Below are 15,855 nucleotides of genomic sequence, written 5' to 3'. Positions count from 1 at the left end.
AGCAATAAAAAGCACTAGCCATGAAGGAAGATCAATAAATTAAATTTCACTTGAGTTAAGAATTTCCGTTGAGCAAAAGACATCATAAAACACAGGAACCAACTTAAGAGGCTTCACCTGCCAAATTTGAGACAATTTGAGCATCAAAATAAAATAAGGATAGTAAGAGATTATAACCCATCAAATAAAATAACACATGAATTTACACAGGTTTAAATAAATAATTGTGGGAGAGGACAAAAGCTCTTCTCTACAGTAGAAAGCCAACTACTTGATGTACAAGGAAGGATGAGATTAGAAAACCACTGTTCAGCAACCACGATATTAATAATTCAGGGAAAACCATCAATGGATGTAAAACTAATGGACTTGAGAAGTAAAGTAACAGGATAATTACAAAGTCCCATAGTATCTCCCCACATATACTTATTATTACAAAGGGAAAAATAGTAACTTTATATGGAGAACCTTGAAAGACCTCACCCTAACCTAAGGGATGAAATTTACTGTCACCAGCAATGGGATAAACATACATCATGTACCTCCTGGTATGATGCACTGAGGAGGACACAGCATCAAAAATTACCTTAATAGAACAGTGAATAAACACTAGACAAACATAAGCTGAGGAACGGTCCAAAAATGTTATGAAACACAATGATATACTGTTCTAGACTAAAGGACACTAAAGAGACCTAACAACTGAAAATAACACGATATGGGATTTTCTTTTGCTCTAAAGGGCATTACTAACACAAATGATGAAATCTGAATAAGGTCTGTACATCAGATAATGGTAGTGTATCAGTGTTAATTGCCTGATTTTGAGATTTGTTCAGTGGTTATGATTACATGTAAGAGAATGTTCTTGTTTTTAGGAAATATACACTGAAGCATTTAGGCATAAAAAGGCATCATTCTGCCCCCACCCTTTACTCTCAAGTGTCTTGTGGGGAGGGGAGGGGAGAAGGGAGAATATGTGTGTGTGTATTTTATATATAATATAATATAACATATATATGAAAAAGAGAGAGAGAAGAAAGGAGGGAGGGAGAGAGAAAAGGAAAACAGGAGGATGGAAATGTGGTAAAATGTTAACATTTGGGGAATTTGAGTAAAGGATATGAAGGAATTCTTTGCACTACTTTTGCAACTTTTCTGTGTAAATCCAAAATCATGGCAAAAGAAAAAAGTTAAAAGAAAAACACATAAAGAAAGTAGAAAGATAAGACCAAATTGGGAGAAGATATTTGTGAGACATAAGCAAGAAAAGTTTACCATCTAGAATATGTAAAAACTCTCGAGAGTTCTCAAGAAAGACAAACAACTCAATAGAAAAATGGCAACTTGTATGGCAACTTACAGAAACAGCCAAAAATGTATGGAAAGATGTCAAACCTCATCAGTAACCAGAAAAACGCAAACCCAAACCACAATGAAAGTTCACTTTGTACTCATGGGATGAATGAGTATACATTAGTCAAAAATAAGTGTTGGTGAGGACAAGGAGCAACAGGAACTCTCATCCTCTGCAGATGGGATGTAAATTGGTGCCACCACTTTGGAAAACTGGCATTATTTAGTCGTGTTGACAATGTGAACAAAGAATGTCACCTGCCAATTCAGTAAACAAAGGATGTTGTGGCCATAAAGCCATCAGCCACTGCAGCCCCCAACTGTGTGCCCTGAGGGGATTCAGGATGGAGAAAAACAGGATACTGGCCCTGGATGATTAAGGTGCCTATCAAAGGATTGATTTCAATAAGCCCAGACTTTTGCATCTTCCCATACGTAGAGAAGCCCTGAAATCATTAACTTGAGATGTGTTTTTGTGACTAGCAGTAATCCTTGGATGTCCTACTGCATGTTTTTTCCTCAGCAAAAACTCCTATGTATTCTGGCTTCTCTTTGGAACAGTCACTCAGAACTGAGAGGCTGTATCCCAGGCGTAAGTCCTCAGTAAGTCTGCTGAATAAAGCATAATTCTCAACTTATAGGCTGTGCTTTTTTTTTCTTTCAGTCGGCAACTCTATACGTCCTTTGTGCCCCAGCAATTCCATTGCTGGGTGTCTGTATAGCCTGGAAAGACTCCTGCCCACAAACACCAGGAGGCATGTCCAGAAAGAAGGGTCATAGCCACCCAAACAGGAAACATGGAGCTCTCTCCCGCTGCCACCTTTCTGGGATGCGAATCCAGAATCACTGCATTACAGGTGGGGAATCTGAGGCATGGAGAGGGGAAAGAGGCTGCCCCAAACACCATGTAGCCTCTGAGGGAAGGTCAGAGGAGAGGTCTGGTGTGGCCGGGGAAGGGAGTTGGGGAGAAGAGTAAAGGGGAAGAGGGGAACTCACCTGGTCTCAGATCTGGTCAGCTGGAGGCCAGAGCCGGAAGAATTCCACTGTATCCCTTCCATCTCAGCCAACATCCATGTTCCTGGAGCTTGGGGAGGGAACTCTGGGGTGGCCCCCCCTCCCTTGGTTCAGAAAGAGGCTTCTATGGGAGCAGCAAAGAAGCAGCTTCTCCTCCCTCCAGAGGGTCCTGGGCCCTCCAGGAACCCTTGGAGCATTGCTTACTTTCTCCCTAGAAAAGGCTCCAACAAGACAGGTTCGCAAATATGAAGAAGGTTGGGGATCTCTGAGGCCCATTCACAAAACCAGCACCCCTCCCTAGCTCCCAAGTCACTTGGCCAGCAGATGGCACCAAGGCCACACGGTTGTCACAGCACGGCTGCGATCCTGGGGGTCACTGGCTGCACAAAAGCCCAGCAGATTTGAAATTATGGGTGTTTTTTGTTTGTTTTTGCTCAGAACCAGGTTTAATTCTTGGGGGAAGGGGGCCCTCCTCCCAGTGTCTGTGAGCAGAAAGAGAGCAACGGGGGATTTATTCCTCCCCTGCCTAGGACAGACACCCTCATTCAGGCCTTGATAGGGAGGGCCTCCAGAGTAAATGGTGCCTTCGAGATTTCCCAAATACACCCTCCTGATTGCATGGTGCCAGGAAGTGAGCAGTAGCACAGCCATATGTGGCAGAACTTTGAGACGTTCTGGCCTTTGCAGTGAAAGCCTGGAGGCTGGGTAGCACCCCTAGTTGGGGGTGGGGTGGTGACAAACCTGATGGGTCAGGGCTGAGGTCAGCTTGTGGGAATTTCCGAGGCCAGGGTCTTCCCAGCTGAGGTCTCTGTGTCTATGGGTAGTGTGGGCAACTTGTGTCCACACTGCTGGTTCTAGAACATCAGGTGTGTCCCCCCAGGGGACCAATGTGGCCACAGCTGCTTTCTCCACACCTTCCTTGACTTGCACAGGCCACTTGGGCAAGGGGCTAAGGGTTTCTGAAATCTGTGCGCCCCCTCCTGACCACCCCATTACAGCAAGGAGGAAGCCAAGGCCCGAGAAGGGCAGAGCTTGCCCAAGGGCCCACCAGGCTTCTTTCTTCATCATTCTCCAGACCTTGTGAAAGCTTTTTGTTCCAACCATCTTTTCAAGGAGGTGTGGGAGCCGTGGGGTCATTCAGGAGAAGTCAAGGGCCCCAGCTACCTGCGGTGCTGGCTGAGCAGGTAATTCCAGAGTGGAAATGCTCACCTGAATGGGATCTCTTGCCTCCTGCAAGACATTTCCCTGGAGTGTCCACTTCCTGCTCCTCTACCCCCCAGCCACCCTCCGGAACTTTACCCACACCCTGCTCCAACCTCAGGCCCCAGGGTCAAGTCACAGGCTGGGTGGAGAAACCTCCTGCTGGACACCTGGAATCCTGCCCTCACCCTCTGCAGCTCAGCTCCCAGCAGCTGGGGGACCAGACACAGCCCCCACGCTGAAGGCAGAGCAGCACGGTGGATGACGCTACCTTGGGCTGGAATCCCAGAACCTCCACTTACCAGCTCTGGGTCGGGGCCCAGTTCGTAACATCCAGTGCCTGAGTCTCCTCATCTGCAAAATCAGGTCTCCCGGTCAGAGCCTGGAGGGGTGAGAGCTCTGTGCTTCCTAATGGTCTCAGCTGCATCTCTGAGCCATCACTGCCCTAGATAAAAGCCACCACACCTGAGCTTCCTCCACCCACATTAGCTTTAATCCTCTCACCACTCTTACAAGGTAAGAATTGTTATCTCCGATTTACAGATGAGGCACACAGAATCCCAGAGAGACTGGCCAAGAACCAGTGGGGAAGTGGCAGCGGTGGGATTTGAACCCAGGTCTGTGGAGCCCTGAAGCTGAGGCAGGGCTCACAGAGCTGTATTCTGAAGATGCTCTGGGTCAATTATCAAGCACAAGTTATTGAAGGATTTTTATGTGGCTATAACAGAGTTTGACCTTTGGAACTCATACTCTGTAAGGTCCACCAGTCAAAAAAAAAAAAAAAAAAAAAATCCCACCAGAGCCCCCAACCCAAGTTCCCGGGCCTGATTACTGCCATCCAACCTCAAACCTTTGGACATGTCATAGAGTCTTATGGTTTGATGAGATTATAAAGGCTACATAGTCTGTCCCCACACCTCTCTATTGGATGCCTGAACCCTACATTTGTTGCGACATCATGTTGCAAGTAACAGAAAAGCCCATTCAAACTAGCTTAAATAGTAACATCCGGAGGCCCTCCACCTTCAGGCAAGGTGTGACCCAGAAGCTCAGTGATGTCATAAGGATCTGTTTTTCTCTCTTTCCTCTCTGCCTTCTGTGGTGCTGATCTCATCCTAAGGGGCCCACCTCACATCCTAAGATGTTTTCTTTGTCACATCTAGCCATGCTTCCTTGTTTACTTCCAGGAGGAAAGAAAGTGCCTAGTATTCCCACCAAAAGTTCTGTGATGTATTCTAAGTGGACCAGCTTAATCAATCACCAGTGGTGGTGGAGAGATGGAAGGCATTGCTTGACTTAGACCAAGTCGAGTTTTCCTCTCCCAGAGCCATGCAGATCCTCAAAGGGGAATTGGGGCCTCATTGGAAGGGAGAAGGGGTAGGGCAAATGGATGCTGGAGAAGCCAGGCATCAAATGGCCCCTATAGTCTCCTACAATTTCCCTGCCAAGTGATCTTCTAGACTCCCAGGCCACCTCTGCCATGCTGGACTCCAGCTATTATCAAGAGACCTTTCTTGGTTTTGTTTGTTTGTTTTGTTTTGAGAACTTTCTTGTTGACATGCCTCCCCCTGGGAAGAACAATCTGGTCCTCTTGTTCGTGGCAGCCTTTCGGAGACAGAGCAGGGAATCAAGGTCTCCTTGTCAGTCCTCTCCTCCAGGGAAAGCTTCCCAGTTTCCCATCATTCTACACAGGACTCAGCTGTGTAACTTGGACACACTTCCTAACTTTTCCAGGCCTCATTTTCCTCATCTATCAATGCTGGGGACAAGCTGAGCTTCTCAAACTGATGGGGAGCCATGTGGTGGGGGTCTACAAAGTCCCTGAAAAACTACTTTACACATCTAAAGCCTTGATTTTACTGGAGGCTTTTTTTCCTCCAATGGAAATCTAAAACATTTTAATGTTAAAACAGTGTGTACAACTCAACAATATAAGGACAAATAACCCAATTAAAAATTGTACAAAGGACTTGAATAGACATTTCTCCAAAGAAGATATACAAATGGACAATAAGCACAACATCACTAGCTCTTAGGGAAATACAAATCAAAACCACAATGAAATATCACTTCATACCCACTAGGATGGCTATAATAAAAAAGAGAGACAATAAAAATCATTAAGATGTGGACTACCACAGATTGCTGGTGGGAATGTAAAATGGTACAGGCTCTTTGGAAAATACTTCGGCAATTCCTCACAAAATTTAAAACACAGAGTTACCATATGACCCAGAAATTCCATTCCTAGGTATAAGCCCAAGGTAACTGAAAATATATGTCCACATAAAAACCTGTATGTGAATAGTCATAGTGGTAAGATTCATAATAGCAAAAACGTGAAAACAACCCAAATGTCTATCAACTGATGAATGGATAAACAAATGTGATATATCCATATGATGAAATCTTATTCAGTCATAAAAAGGAATTAATCCATAACATGGATGAACATGAAAACATCATGCTAAGTGAACAAAGCCAGACACCAAAGACCACATATTGTATGATTCCATTTATATGAATATCCAGAATAGCAGACCCATAAAGACAGAAAGTAGATTATTGGTTGCCAGGGGCAAAGGGGAGGGGAAAATGGGGAGTGACTGCTAATTGGCACAAGGTTTATTTTTGGGATGATGAAAATGTTGCGAATTGTACACTTTGAAAGGGTAAATTTTATGATATGTGAATTTTATCTCAATAAAAAGAGTTCCATTGAACTTAAAAAAGTAGTTGCAGATGTGGAATAAAATGTAGATTCCATGTGGGTATTTAAAAAATATTTTTGCTGTTTTTGTAAAACAAAGTTGTTTATTGTAATTTTTTTCAAATAATAAAGAAAAGTTGAAAGAAGGAATCAAAATCCTTTGCCAGTTCCATACAGAGAAAAACTGTATGGATATTTATTCATTATATTATTAATATTTTAGTGAACATCTTTTCAGGCACCTTGCTAGTGATACTGTTATGGATATTGATCAGTGTACAATCTTCTGTACAAGGAATCCAACCTTACACTGCAGGCTGCATTGGTGAGTTTTCTTTGGTCTGTGCAAGCCCTCTCTCTGCTTTTTTTTTTTTTTCCCCCAATCTCATTTCCTGCCCTCTCAACCATCATTCATTCTTACCTGTGCCTTGCGGGTGTTATAAGATGTTTATCAGTTTGAAGGATGTATTCTGATGTATTCTCCATACATATAAATGGAGAGAGAGAGAGAGAGGGAGGGAGAGTTGTTACACATCTCATTCTGTTCCTTTCCTTTGTAACCAAGCACCATGTGTTTAAGATTGATCCATCTGGTTGCTCTGTCACAGGACTTCTCAACCTCAGCACTAGTGACATTTGGGGCTAGACCATTCTTCCTTGCTGGGGCTGTCCTGTGCATTGTAGGGTGATTATCAGCATCCAGTGGCCTTTATCCACTAGATGTCAGTTGTGCCCTCTCCCCAGTTGTGACAATCAAAACTGTCTCCAGACATTGACAATTGTCCTGGGGGGGGGTCAAGGGGCAAAGTCACCCCAGTGGAGAACCACTGCTTAACTGCTGCATAGAATTCTACAGTGAGCACCCACCATCCTTCCTTATTCACACTTCCTGTGATGGACACAAGACCTGCTGCAGCAGAACCCTCATTCTTCAGCTAAGAACCTGTGATGAACATAATCACCCACCAATAACTGGACCTGTATTCCAATAAGTAGTAGCGGTATTCCATAGGTGGACATATCACAACTGCTCTAATAATCTGCTCTTGAAGCACATTTATTTATTTATATTTTTTGCTGGGTTGGGTCTTTGTTGCTGCGTGCGGGCTTTCTCTAGTTGCAGAGAACAGGGGCTACTCTGTTGCGGTGCGCAGGCTTCTCACTGCGGTGGCTTCTCTTGTTGCGGAGCACGGGCTCTAGGCGTGCGGGCTTCGGTAGTTGTGGCTCGTGGGCTCTAGAGCGCAGGTTCAGTAGTTGTGGCGCATAGGCTTAGTTGCTCCGCAGCACGTGGAATCTTCCCGGACCAGGGCTCAAACCCGTGTCCCCTGCACTGGCAGGCAGATTCTTAACCGCTGTGCCACCAGGAAATCCCTTGAAGCACGTTTAGGTTTTTTCTAAGTTTTCACCATTATATGCCATGGCTGCATGGATTTTATGATGAGACTTGGGCCTTTGAAGACCTGTTGGGCCTGCGGAGGACTGTTCTGTGCTCTGCCTTCTCTCCTCACTTCTGGCTCTGACCTGCTCAGCTCTACCCTTAGCTTTTGGGGGAAGTCATGATCTGCTCTGTGCCTTGGTTTCCCCACTGGTGGACTTCAGTGGAAACACCCGGTAGTTGCTCTCCTCCTCCCCAGTTTCTGAGTCTCCTGCAGAACAGGAGCCCCGCAGCCAAGGAAGGGCTGGGAAGTTAACATGCAGACCCCAGTAACTGAGGGAGTCAAGGAAAATGGGAGCCCTCAGAGGAAGGGGAGGCCCTTGCTCTTCCTCTTGTGAGCTGCTGCCTGGGGTTGGCCATGTCAGCAGCCAGGAATCCCTGCCCTGATCCTGTTGGGGACAGCCTCCCTGCTTTGGCAGCAGGGAATGACCTGGGGGAAGCGGACAGCGAGGATTTCCCTGGAGAAGTTGCTGACGTCACATCCATGAGGGGCTGTGAGCCATGCATTGTCAGATCTCATGATTTTTTCAAAGTCAGGCATCCAGAGTTTTAAGGGTTAACAATCAATATTTTAAAACGTATGTAACATGGTAGGTGTCAGCTTGAGTACAGCCTCAGATTGGACTGTCTCCTTGTGCTCTCAGCTGAGGACCTGTCACATAGAGAGTTCATGGATCCCAGACAGTTGTTTCAGAATCAAACCAGAACAGCCAGGCAGAGACGGCACAGAGTCCTGGACTATCAGAGGTGGCCTCCTCGTGGCACAGGTAGGGACACTGAGGCCAGAGTGAAGGGACTTGCCCAGCATCACACATGTCTCCTGCCCCCAGCTCAGGGCTGCCTCACTCCTAGGCCCTGGACTATAACCCAATCCTACTTGCCTCTTAGTCACGGGTATTTTGGAACATTGGCTAATACTGGGTGCCTAGCGAAGGAAAGGAGAGGCCCCTTTCAGGAAGGCCCCAGCCCTGCATGTCGTCAGCAGCCCTTGGGCAAGGCTGCCCGAGTAGCACCTAAAAGGGGCTGCAAGTGGCAGTGGATCAAAGAAGGGACAATGGCAGGGGCTTGGAGGGCACTGGTGCTGGTGGCAGGCTTGGCAGCAATGGCCTGTGTGGCCCAGCGCAGTCTGAGCTATGAAGAGATAGTCACCCAGGCCCTGTGGTTCTTCAACCAGGGGCGACAAGGACAGCGACTCTTTGGCCTGCTGGAAGCCATCCCACCACTGCCTAGCTTGGTGAGTGTTGGGGGCTCAGGCCCAGGAAGCAGGTAACACTCTGCCTCATAGCAGCCTGTGAGGACAGCAGGCAGGAGAGAATGCCTCGCACAGGCACAAAGTGCTTGGTTGACATTAGCTGCTGTTCTTTATTATTATAATGTTTCTCCCCTCAGAAGATAAGACAAAGACCGTAATTTCTCTCGGGCCTGACAGCTGGCTAGCTGGTCAATTCCGGGCTTTGCCCAAGGATGAAATGCGGGTTCTGGGAGTCCAGCCTGCACTCAGGCCCTGGGTTTGTAGGAGCAAGCAGGTCTGTTTCAAAGGACAGACAGGAGCTGGACTGGTCTCACCAGCGACTCATCAGGGCCTTCCAGTGTCCCCTTCCCACCCCATTATCTCTCTCCTGGCAGCTGAGCATGCGAGGCAAGTATTCTAGTTCCTTTGTCACAGAAGAGGAAACTGAGGGGCAAAGATGGGAAGTGACCCCTCAAGGTGGTACAGCCATGAGGTGTTAGCCTCGGCTAGTTTCCAGAAGCCCTGCACACCTTAAATCTCTGCTCAGGCCACTTGAAGAGGCTGCCTCCTTTAGGTGGAAAGTGCAGACCTCGGCTAAGCCCCTTCCAACTTGGAACTGTGAACTCTCTCCTCCTTGCCTTTGTTCCCTCCTCTGTAAAAGGGAGATAGATGATCATGAGTCTTCTCTTGATTTTTTAGAACTCCAACACCATGATCCCGCTCAACTTCAGGATTAAAGAGACGGTGTGCTTTTTGCTCTGGCACCGCCGACAGCCCCGAGAATGTCCCTTCAGGCCGGGCGGGGCGAGTCTCCCATCCCCTGGCTCCCTGCCCCCATGAGCAAGAGAAGGACCTCCCCTCTCTCCCTTCTCCCGGAGGCTGTATTTGCTTCCACCCTCCTCACCTCGCCCAGGTGAGGTTTGATTATGGAAGGCATTTAAAAAATAATAATAAATTTACTTATTTATGTTTGGCTGCGATGGGTCTTCGTCGGTGTGTGCTGGCTTGCGGGGGCTACTCTTCGCCGCAGTGCGCGGGCTTCTCATTGCAGTGGCTTCTCTTGTGGCGGAGCGTGGGCTCTAGGCGCGCGGGCTTCAGTAGTTGTGGCACATGGGCTTAGTTGCTCCGCGGCATGTGGGATCTTCCCGGACCAGGGCTCGAAACTTTGTCCCCTGCATTGGCAGGCGGATTCTTAACCACTGCGCCACCAGGGAAGCCCAGTAGCCATTTTTAAAATTGGGTTTTTCCTTACTGGTTTTTCTTACTACATGTAAATTATCAATTCTTATTAGAAAAACAATACATGCTAAAGAAATGACTAAATATTAAGAGAAAGAAGAAGGGGACCGTAATGCACCTAGTGATAACTGTTTTTCTAAAATTAGGAAAATAATATTTTATTACAGCAAATTAACAAAATGTGGAGAAGCAAACTAAAAACAAACAAACAAAAACCCCCTGCAACCCCACTACCCAGGAGGAGACAACATTAACCGTTGGTGAATCATCTTCTGTATCTTTTTTATGTACACACGAGTGTTTTAAACAAATATAGCTTCCTCTGAGGCTAATTTTGGAGGCCTTTTCCCATTTAATATAACTTGCATGAAAGTCCTTAATTTTACTGGGTGTTCACGGAGCCCGCCCGGGTCCCCCCAGCGTTCGCCGCTCCCTCCTGGCTCTGGGGGGAGGATTAGGGAGGGCGCCAGCTTCGGGAGCCTGGGTACCTGGGCAAGAACGTCGGCCACCGCACTCCTGTGCTCACTGACCCGCAGGAAGAGCAGAACTGCACGGGCATCTTCTTCATGCTGCAGCACATCCTTCCGTCCCTCAACCGTCCCTCAACTGCCCTGGGGACCCGGACCACGAGCGCGAGCTCAAGCCGGAGATGAGCCCCTGCGCCCGCGCTGGCCCCAGTCTGTTTCCGTCGCGGGCGGCGCTCTGCCCGGTGACCGCCGATGACCGAGGGGCCCTCACCCGGGCCACTGACTTCAGCGCGTGGGGCCTCAGTTTCCTCCTCTGGAAACCGGGCCGATCGAGCCCTTCTAAACGCAAGTCATCGGGAGGGGAAAGGCTTGTGGAGTGTGAGGCGCGGTTGGACCTTGATGACTGCTAGTCGTTTGGCAGGAGGGGTGGGGAGGAGAGACTGGTGGCCGAGGCTAAGGGGCATCCTGGGGGTGAGAGGGAGCTCAGACTTCGCAGGACACTGGCTCTGCTCTGGGCCCTGAGCTCTGGGAACCCTCCTCCACATCCCACATTTGGAAAAACTGAAGCCGGAGGTGCAACCTCCTAGCAAGTGAGTGGAATAGCCAGAGAGGAAGTGAGCGGCAGAGTTCAGGCCTTCCCAGGCCCTCTGGGCTCCGAGTGGAAGGGCCTCACTGGGGACCACCTCCAGCCCCATCACCAACATCACTGCCAGTGCCTCACACTCATCCCCACCTGGAGAGAGGGGCCACAGGCAGGACAGGAAAGGGGGCCAATCAATGAGGGTGATCACGTCTGCATCACTTCTGTAGGTCCACCGGGTGAGGCGTTCTGCTGGGTCCCCTGGAGTGGACACTCCAGGAACTGAGAGCTCCCAACTGCCACATGCAGTCAGGGACCTGTACGAGAAAGCCAAGCACGACATCATCACCAACATACTGAGGAATTTCTAGGGCTGCGGAAGGTAAGGGATGCCCTGCAACCCCACCACAACCTCTTATTCCCACCCATTCTCTTCCTCTGCTGCCCTCAGCACTCCCTTTCCTGCAGTCTGAGCCCACCCATACTCCTCTGCATTTGCATACCTGCTTCCCTCTGTCTGGAATTCCTGCCCATCCTGTGTCTGTAAACCCTGCTCATCTTTTAAGGCACAGCTCCAAAGTCACCTCCTCCAGGAAGCCTCTCTGCTCTTCCCTGGGCAGCAGAAGTGTCCTTCCCTCATCTGTGCATTCATGATCCCCAAACCATTACCTGGCATTACCTGCTGTGTCCCAGGCTCCGTAGCACTGTATTTACTCACAGCTGAGCCCTCCTCAGCCAGCTGCAGGTGGCTGGGGAATGACTATCTCAGCAAAGTGCTCCTGAATCCTGGGAGGGCAGTTCCTTCTGTGCAGGACCCTGAGCACCCCTGTTCCCTGCCCAGTCACTGTGACAACTAAATGTCCCTTCATATATCCAGGTACCTCCAAGAGGGGGTCAGGCCACTCTCTGGTGAGAGCCACAGGAGAGAAACTCAATAAAACGTTTCTAAAATAAATGATTACATGAATGTGAATGAATAAGGTGTTAGAGCTGGGCCAGCTGGACTTGGGGTGAGGAGACAAATGAGACAGGTCCTGGGGGTGATTCCACTGTGCATCATGGGAACACAGACTCCCTGAGGTCAGGGCAGGGACAATGAAGAGAAACATGGGTTGGGGGGGCATCCAAGGGCTTCCCTGGAAGCTCAAGAAGGCAGAGTAATCTGCCCCCAGCCTCCTCAACCACCTTTCATTCCTTTATGCTTCCTTCTTATCTAAGCTCCAGCCAGAACCTCTCCCTGAACCCCAGACTCGCATTTCAGATTGCCTCCTGGACGCCTCCCCATGGATGTCCAAGGTGTGCCACACAGTATCTTCCCTCCAAACCACCCTTCCTACAGCCCACCCCAGCCCAGCTGATGGCAGCCTCCATCCAAGCACCTGAGCATCTGGCTCTCTGCTGTCTTTCACAGCCACATCTGGTCCACAGCAAACCTTGGCCTTGGTTCCTGATACATCCAGCCCTGAGAACACTGTAGTTGCTCAGTAAATACTTGTTGAATGGATGAATGCCCTTGTCTTCTCACTAGTAGGCTCCTTTTTCAAGTCTTTGCTACAGAAATATCTGTGGGAAACTCTCATTTGAGGGGCCATGGTGTAGAGCCCCTTGGGGAAATGGGTTTTTTAGTAATTATCCCAGGAAAGCCAAGGACTCCTCTCCATTAATGATAATAATAGCCACGATTTATGAATGCCACTTCCCATACAGCGAATGGGAATACACTTCTCAGGTCTCAGAATTGCGTTGCAAGCTGCATGCATCACCTGCAACTTTTAGTGAGAAAACTAAGCCTCAAGGAAATTGGTTAACTTGCCCATAGTCCACACTCCAACTCCCTTGCCACCTAAATCTCAGGTAGCCCCACTGGTGGGCAAGAGGGGGTGGGGGATGCTGCAGGGAGCAACCCTGGGGTGGGAAATGGGCAGGTTTGGGCTGAGCAGGATAAACTAGACCCCAGACCCTCTCCCCATGGTGGGACAATGATGTTCAGCTGGAGAAGGTCACTTCTAGCTCCTGCAGAGAGCAGAAGGCACCAGCACCGCAGGCACACCACCACATATCACTCCCTTGCCTGACCCCCACCCTGAAAGAGTACTTCCAGGTCTCATCCAGGTCTTCTAGGGGGTTCTGGACACTAACGGGCTGAGCAACTTCTCCCAGGAAGCTCAAGGCTCATCTATGGTGGTCAATGCCACATTACACAAGGCCCATCATGCTGTACCCCGCAAGAGGGCAGGCCTGTAGGATCAGCCACGAGGCTCTGCTGGGGCCACTCTGCTGTATTCTCATAGCCCAGACACTATCAGGCCCTGAGATGGTATCAAGGCTCCAAATACAGCTCAGCCTCTTGGCCTTGGCAGCTTCTGAAAGTCTTCAGGCCCACAGAAGCAAAACCGAGAAGGAAAAACTCACTGGGGGTTGGGGGTGGGAACACAATGGGTGAACAGACCTCTAGGGCAACATCTAAATGGCTGCAGGAATCAAATTTCATTCCTCATACATACAGGTACAATGTGAGTTTTATTTTTAAAAGAAAAAATGACTTCACAGTCATTTTATGGCCGATTTTACAACCAGCTTATTCTCATTTAACCTGTCAGCTAACACACTTCAGTCACTATTGACTCACCCCATGTTTTTTTCTGTGTAATTCTCCATTGGGTGGTTAGACCTCCATTTATTTAAGTCACTCCTGCTGTTGAAGTTGTTTCCATTTTGTTTTGCTTTGAAATTGCTATAAACAATGCTGAGATGAAAATAAGTTCCTAGAATGGAAATGACGTCAAAGTGTATGACCATATTAAGAATTTAGGGGCTTCCCTGGTGGCACAGTGGTTAAGAATCCGCCTGCCAATGCAGGGGACACAGGTTCAAGCCCTGGTCCGGGAAGATCCCACATGCCGCAGAGCAACTAAGCCCGTGCGCCACAACTACTGAGCCTGCGTCATAGAGCCCGCGTGCCACAACTACTGAGCCCGTGTGCCACAACTACTGAAGCCCGTGAGCCTAGAGCCCGTGCTCCGCAACAAGAGAAGCCACCGCAATGAGAAGCCCATGCAGTGCAACGAAGAGTAGTCCCCACTCACCACAACTAGAGAAAGCCCGTGTGCAGCAATGAAGACCCAAGTCAGCCAAAAATAAATAAATTAATTTAAAAAAAAAGAATTTATCGTATTGCTAAATTACTATCTAGAATTATAGACAGTAGTTTAGCAATATTGCTCTTCTGGCAGTTTTATTTATGCTGCTGGGAAATAGGGAATTGCCTGAGTACCGAATAGGGGAATGGTTAAGTAATTTGTATTATATTCACTGAATACTGTACAGGCTTTAAGATAATTTGAAGACAATGTTATATCAAAGAAAATGCTTGTGTTAGACTGCAGAAAGCCTGATTAAAGAAAACAGGGACAGAAGGCAAAAAGAGCTCAAGTTACATGAAAGGGGATAGCCATGGAAACAGGAGTGACAGAATTTAAGAGCTTAAGACTACTTACAATCACAGAGAATACGAAAACCTGGAGGAAATGAATGCTTTCTTAGCTAAACATGATTTATCAACATTGACTCAGGACCTGAAGGGGAATATGTGAGAAGGCCCATTTTCTCAGAAGAGTCTGGAGAGGTGATTAGAGTTCCAGGACCAGATGGTCCACAGCTGAGATTTATCTAGTCTTTAGAGTGGGGCTTCTCAATGTACATAGCAGTCATCTGAGGAGTCTCATTAAACTATAGACTCCAGCCCAGTAGGCCTGGGGTGGGCCCCAGGAATCTGTTTTTGTAACTACCTTCCAGGTGATGCTGACACTGCTGATCCATGAACCACACTTGGAACAGGGAGGCTTTAAAGGACATATAATTCCAAAGTTATTTAAACTTTGTTAATAGTTTATATAAAATACACATAAAATTATATATCTATGTATAAATTATTTAATTCAAAATCAAGGAAAAAGATGGAAAGCTCCTCAATTCATTTTCTTTGTCTCAGAATACACTTAATAGTAGAACCTAAAGATAGTATAGGGGGTGTGGCCAAGATGGTAGCTTAGGAAGACCCTGAGCTCACATCCTCCCACAGGTGCACCAAAACTACAACCATTTATAGAACAGCTATCTATGAGAATGTCCTGAAGACCAGCAGAAAATATTTTCCACAACTAAAGATACAAAGAAGGAACCACAATGAGATGGGGAGGAGGGGTGGAGATGTGATATAAGTCAAGACCCACACCCTCAGATAGGCAACAAACAGGAGGATAATCACCACTGCAAAGTTTCTCCCCAAGAAGCAAGGGGTCTAAGCCCCACATCAGGCTCCTGAGCCTATGGGTCTTGCACCAGAAAGGTGAGCCCCCAAAACATCTGGCTTTGAAGGCCAGCAGGGCTTGCATTCAGAAGAGCTGGGGGGCTGTAGGAAACAGACTGTTCTTAAAGGGCACGTGCAAAATCTCACATGATCCAGTGTAGAGGCAGTAATTTGAAAGGAGCCTGAGTCAGACCTACTTGCTAATCTTTTTTTTTTTTGGCCATGCCACGCAGCTTGTGGGGATCTTAGTTCCCCAACCAGGGATAGAACCCAGGCCCTCGGCAGTGAAAGCATGAAATCCTAACCACTGGACC

At 47.9% G+C, this 15,855-nt stretch overlaps 2 protein-coding genes across 4 annotated transcripts in view; one reads left to right on the top strand and one right to left on the bottom strand.

Annotated features, from left to right (window-relative positions):
* Nucleotides 1-8,769: 8,769 nt before the first annotated feature.
* On the top strand, nucleotides 8,770-11,603 carry LOC137232917 (15 kDa protein B-like). Its single transcript, XM_067755762.1, has 4 exons — nucleotides 8,770-8,949; nucleotides 9,646-9,750; nucleotides 10,722-10,817; nucleotides 11,463-11,603. The coding sequence occupies exons 1-4, from the start codon at nucleotides 8,770-8,772 to the stop codon at nucleotides 11,601-11,603; spliced, it is 522 nt and encodes a 173-aa protein (XP_067611863.1).
* The window catches only part of LOC137232329 (kelch-like protein 18), a 50,144-nt gene continuing 44,605 nt past the window's right edge, over nucleotides 10,317-15,855 (bottom strand). The window contains exons 12-13 of one of the 3 annotated variants that reach the window (XR_010946970.1): nucleotides 11,386-13,997; nucleotides 10,317-11,117 (exon numbers count right to left, since the gene is read on the bottom strand). The gene's annotated coding sequence lies outside the window, so the exon portion shown is untranslated. Of the gene's footprint in view, nucleotides 13,998-15,855 lie in introns of all 3 variants that reach the window. The other 2 variants (XR_010946968.1, XR_010946969.1) reach the window with 2 other exon arrangements.

The sequence above is a fragment of the Pseudorca crassidens genome, chromosome 10 (genome assembly GCF_039906515.1).
Source record: "Pseudorca crassidens isolate mPseCra1 chromosome 10, mPseCra1.hap1, whole genome shotgun sequence".
NCBI lineage: Eukaryota > Metazoa > Chordata > Mammalia > Artiodactyla > Delphinidae > Pseudorca > Pseudorca crassidens.
This window is presented reverse-complemented; position numbering and strand designations above follow the sequence as displayed.